This window comes from Hesperophylax consimilis, chromosome 18, assembly GCF_061612785.1.
Source record: "Hesperophylax consimilis isolate HC1 chromosome 18, BYU_Hcon_1.0, whole genome shotgun sequence".
Taxonomy (NCBI): domain Eukaryota; kingdom Metazoa; phylum Arthropoda; class Insecta; order Trichoptera; family Limnephilidae; genus Hesperophylax; species Hesperophylax consimilis.
Window position 1 is genome coordinate 29,770,710 of NC_142853.1, and position 6,000 is coordinate 29,776,709.

The following is a 6,000-nucleotide window of genomic DNA, read 5'->3' on the forward strand; positions in this document are numbered from 1 at the left end:
ATAGCGAGGTTGAGGACCGACTGATATTTGGGGCTTATGAAAAACAGATGAGTGGAGATAGTAGGAAGAATGTTGCAAAAAGCATTTAAAATGGAAAATGCATTGAGAAAAGCATTTAAAATGCAAAATGGTTTTTAGAAAAGCATTCAAAATGCAAAATGGAAAATACCCATTTTGCATTTTGCATTTCCATTTGAAATGGATTTATTTGAAATAAAGCACATCTCTGGCAATTAGCTCATTCTAAGCTTACTAAAATGATTTTAAGTGATAAAAATTATTATTTTTAATTAAAATTCGTTCCAAATGTTTAAAATTACGCAGAAAACACATTTTTAATTTGGATGTAGGACAAAGAGTTGAATAAAATAAAATGACACTAAATTGCGCTATATAAATGCCATGTTATTATTATTATTAATATTATAAACACGCTCAGAATGTTGTTTAATTATTGTGGACTTTTATGGACAAACTACATCTTGAAAACACATTAAAAATATTTTTTAAATTTTTATTTTCACTTGTATCGTATTAATAAATGTTTTCTGAGAACAACTGCATACTTTAGAACTCAATTTCACCAAAAATGGTCTGTTGGACAAAAACAAACTAGAGCGACGAATTATTATAAAAGTAAAAACATATATACACTATGTAAGTATAAACTTTTGTAAGTAGATAACTACATCCTCGTCGAATTGTAATGGGTCACGCTAGTTATGTTACACTAGTTAGTTACCTAGTTAACTATGATCCCCCAGGGCTTGAAACACATGCGCTTGAAGGTACTCTTAAGCAGCTTCCGCACATTCGATCGACACCGATTTCTTTCCCAAAAACAGATTTATTTTCTTTATTGGGATTGGATTTTCTCATAACAAAAATCTCTCTCACATCATCTCGGTTATAAAGGCTTGTAGACAACTAACCACATATTCATAAGTGTTAATTGATAGACAATAATTAAGTACTTACTTTTCAAAGATTTTTATTTTCCTTTTACTTTTCTTTTGCAAAAGTAGTTTTTCAGCCTCTGTGGACTTCATGTCCCTGTATCATGTATATTCAATTCAGCTACATCTATCAAGATATTTTTACAATGCCCTTACTCAATATTTTGCAGGCACTTTGTAAACAAGCTTCATTTTACTAATATTTGTTAATTATTGTTCCTTTAGAAATTAAGAAAACATTCTTAGAAAACACTCAAAGACACCACTAAAATATTATTTTAGAAAGCAATCACTTTGTGGTTTGACATATTTAATAAAATAAAATACTACCAAAAATACCACTAAAAGTTAGAAAGAGATACTGTAAACAATGTTACCTAGCGTCCTCCGGAATGAAACACAATCCGGGAGGCGAGTGCAGCATGACAAGCCACCAACGAGCGCTAGCGAACTACTAATAAATTGCACCCTTTCTTCGCATGACAAAAGACATGCGTCTGCGCAATATCTTTTGCTTGGAGCCCAGCTTTACCCATAATTATTACTACAACCCCGTAATACCCATTACTGACCATGATTATTGTGATTATTTAAGGAGGAGCAGTCACCCCCGCCCTCCAGTCCCCTGCCATCGGCTGCAGCGGTGACAGTAGACGATGCGGCCGTGCAGAGAATCGCCGACGAGGCGGCCGCCGCCTCCAGAGTCCACCCCGACCCACCTCCGGCGCATTCCATGATCCACGAGATTGGACATGGCGAACCTGTGAGTCTACTCTTTTGAACATGATTTCTTTTGTATAAAAACACTACAAACCTATTACTATTGTAATGAATATAATACTATATTTTTAACTGAAATAAATACTTTATTTTTAGCAATCATAAGTTTATGTATGTCGCAAAGATTTCGATGTTTTAAAGGTGTGGTTTCTAAAATGCGAGATAATCATCATCACAACATTAAATCTTAGGATGGGTTTTGTCCTCCTTCACAGATATCTTCAACCCCTCAGCGGGACGATTCAAGTTCTATTTAAGGATTAGGAATTGTCCTTAACCTATTTTATTTTTATTTCTTTTTCTTTTTCACTGTCAAAAGTTGTTAATTAAAAGTCAAGGACTTTTGACAGTGAATTAACGACTTTAACAGCAAAAAATAAATTAGAATAAAGTAGGTTAAGTATAGTAAATTAATGGATTGTTTTGTTGTTTGTTGCAGAGCTACTCGGTGAGGCGAGAGGTGTACGGAGGCAGCGGGCTGGCGCACAGCGGACGCGGGCTCTATCTGGCCGTGTGCGTGGGGCTGGCCGCAGTGCTGGGCGCCGTGGCCGTGGGAGTGGCCGTGGTGCGCAGGCGCAACGCTGCCAGTCCGCACGCCATGGGATTCGTTGAGGTATGAACCAATTCAGTTACGCCTGTTCTTGGCTTCTACCGCATAGCAAAACTACTCAGTGATGCCAGAGATGAATCCCAGAAACGTTGACTCTTTTGTAGGTCACAATATCAAACATCAATACTCAGAAGTACCGGTATAATATGAACAAATGGTGTTTGTTGCAGGTGGACCAGACCGGGCCCTGCGTGCCCCCGACCCCTGAGGAGCGCCACGTGGCCAACATGCAGATCAACGGCTACGAGAACCCAACCTACAAATACTTTGAAGTGAAGGAGTAAACCTCGGTTCCTTCCGCTAAGAACTTTGAAACCCGTCTCACTTTTGTTTAATATAAAATTGTAAATTTGTTGTTTGGAGTGTGGAGTGTGGAGTGTGGGATACAATATGTATTGAAATGTGATGAGGAAGGGAGTCGTGCTACATTCTTGGAATTTCATTCCATCTTATCATCAGTCATAGTTTGGTTTAATGATACTCGTGTTGATGTTGTCTGTTGGTAGGCCATGCAATCCATAGAAGAATTGCTACTTTCTATCTCTCTCAGGTAAATGTACATCGCAATCTGCGGTTCCCTTTGATTTCTCCCTCCATTTGTATTCCGAGCATTACTTGGTCGAGGGGACGGGTTGTTTGGTATCCTTTACCGTATTCGTATTACGTTAATTCATTATTTGTAGCTAGACTTCCTACGGATTGTTTATAAAAAGTTTCTCATTCTTTCTTCTATTCTTAAGGTTCACGACAAGATGTTTCCCAGTATTTTCGCAGCTGCATTAATTAATTCAAGTGTGTTTATTTGTGTGCTTCTCTGAGAAAGCATTTACACCCACAAGATAATATTACATTATGATTGCACATGGATAAATACACCGTAGTTGGGATGCAGTACAATATTGTCAATACCCCATTTGAAATGCTTTTGTACTCTGTAAAATATGTTACTATATGCCTGTGCAGAAAGAGCAATGAATGCGTCGTAAGATATTACATTTGTTTTTTACAACAAACTTACCTTTAGGCAAAATTTGCAATTGAAACATTGTATCTTTTATATAAACATACATATTATATATCGTAGGTTTGTTTCACAGTGTAACCGCATTGTCTTTTTATTTTTTTATCGCAACTAACTTAGGTAGGTTCTACGAATAGCGATGCTATTTGGTGGCCCGTAGCCACTGTAGCTAATGTTGTAAAGCAAACACACCACAGCGGACTTGTGATTTAATTGACAAACAATCATTATGTAATCCTGCAACCAGTCACGTCAACTCCTACAATGGCTATGGCGTCACCTGCATTATACTAAAGATCTAATAAGTCATATATAGGTACATATATATTTTATACCTTTTTTGAGGTAGCTTATGATTATGATTTGTTTATGAATGTATAGGGGCTGCTTTATGTTTCACATACTAAAATATTTTCATTTTCCATTATGATTTAAGGAACACAATAATTAATTTCATGGATCTGTTAATCCCACCGATAAGTAATTTGATGTAATAAAGTAATTGAAAGGAAAGACTGTGTTTGGAATGAGAAGAGAATAACAATATTAATTAATTCATCTTTCTTAACTTTCATCATTGTTAGACGCATTTCCATAAAGAAATTGTAGACTAAAACCTTGGCTCTTTAATGTAACTGTATCTGATTGAATGGTCATATTTCTGCTGTCTTTTATTGCAGAGCTTATAAAATGTATCAATGGATTTGTATTACCAATACTTATCGCATAGTGCATATTTATATGCTTGCAGCGGTAGACTTGTCAGGTTACACTTGTTAGAGGCTATGAAAGTGATAAAATTAGCATTCTCAAACTACACTCTTATTTCCTCCCTGTTCCTATAACTATACTTTAAGTTGATTTTATTTTATTGAACTTTTTACGCTTTATATTATGTATTTATATTTATGATAATATTCCCTTGAAATTGCATTCCAATAATGCTTTTTAAATTGAACCCTTACCAACATACCCAAATATTTAATTCAATTCATTTATTAAAGTCGTTAAATAAATGAATACGGAATCAAGCGCTGACAACTGATAAAACTTAAATTGATAATAATTATAATATCTGGGTATGTTAGCGTTCCTTTAATAATTAAATTATTTTAATTACTCTATTGTTCTTACTTTTAAGGTTATTTATTTTTTGCATCTTGCCTTTGACAAAACATAAAATTATGTACCAATAAAAAAAATTAATAATGAAGTCTTAAACTATGATGAAACTTAAAGTCGTCCAATTTCATGTTTTGATTTCCAAAATAAATTTGAAGTGACATAAAACTAAATGTACAACTTGATGACATAATTTATTATTTGTCCGTTGAATAAACACATCAAATGTTCAATAACACTGCACTTTAAAAAGTATTTCTGAATAAAGCATCTATTCTTGGTCTATATTCATTAAATATGTGTGATTTTAGACAAGTAATTAATTATTCCTTTGATTATAAATTCACATCTAAATATTTCAGTATTGCTACTAACTTAAAATGGCATTTAATGTTTAAACCAGTAAAGTTTGTATCACTATTATTCAAAACGACAAGTCGATCTTTGTGAAAGAAGTTGATGATAAAATGTAATACTAACTTAGAGCAAATGCTTCTCTTTAAAATTATATTTTTAATGTTAGAATGAAAATGTAATCAAAAATTCGTCCGGATATTTTTAGCACAATATCTTAAATTTACCCTAAGTTCCAAATAGTAGATGACACTTATATGTATGTTAAGCGAAAGCGGGCGGAGGGTGGACGCGTATTGGGTAGACGTAGTACTTGAGGACGAGAGGTCTACTTGCGGAGGATTTGGCTTCAGTATTTCGTACGTAAACCTTTGGATAAAGCTTATATCAATGTACAGTTATTTGGAAAGGTAAATCATCAACTTAATCCCAATATAGTAGAGTTTATTTTGGATAGTACTGACAAGTACATGTTTAAATACTAATTACTCTAAAGTACTGTAAGTCTAGTTTTATGTGTTTGTTGAGGAGAAACATGAAACAATAGGTGTGCATAGAATGTTGGTTTCCACACATTACATATAAAGTATATTTCGTATCGGGGGCTCTAGCCTATTGCATAACGCCGCCGCTAAACTAAACAAATAGATTTGTACGTGTCCGTGGATTAATATGGTTTCATTTCTGAAGGGAGTTCAAAACAACAAGATACTTGAGATTTTATAGCTTAGTCGTTTTGTGAATGTTTTGTGTTCCGTGGCCATTTATTGTAATTAAACCTATAATAAAAACTAATAAAAACACCCAAATTCTCTTCTTTATTTTCCATCTTCCCCTAACAATCATTTTTACATTACGTCGCCATGGATGTCGAGGGAGCCAAGCCACAAATATGGCGAAAACGAGTTAAGTACTGAAAAGCATTTTAAAACCATCAAAGATGCAATAAGAGGCCTAACTCTTTTTACTATATTGACCTTGCCATCTGTTGTTTTCAATATTCAGTGGTCATAGATATTAACACACATCATTTCCAAATTACATACTATTTTTTGTAGAATATATTTTCAAAATTTCACTGTTCTGTCTTTAAAAACAAAAAAAAATATTACAAATAAAATGTTACATTTTTGCCTCCAAAAAATCTTTGTCTGCCG

The 6,000-nt window shown here is 34.1% G+C and overlaps 1 protein-coding gene across 3 annotated transcripts in view; it reads left to right on the forward strand.

Moving 5' to 3' along the window:
• Appl (amyloid-beta-like protein) overlaps positions 1 to 5,646 on the forward strand; it is a 562,030-nt gene extending 556,384 nt beyond the window's left edge. For all 3 annotated transcript variants that reach the window (XM_089642783.1, XM_089642784.1, XM_089642785.1), the window contains exons 11-13: positions 1,552 to 1,719; positions 2,176 to 2,349; positions 2,517 to 5,646. In XM_089642783.1, coding sequence (XP_089498909.1) covers positions 1,552 to 1,719; positions 2,176 to 2,349; positions 2,517 to 2,630 — 456 coding nt within the window. In that variant the 3' untranslated portion in view covers positions 2,631 to 5,646. The remainder of the gene's footprint in view (positions 1 to 1,551; positions 1,720 to 2,175; positions 2,350 to 2,516) is intronic.
• The last annotated feature ends 354 nt before the right edge of the window (positions 5,647 to 6,000 follow it).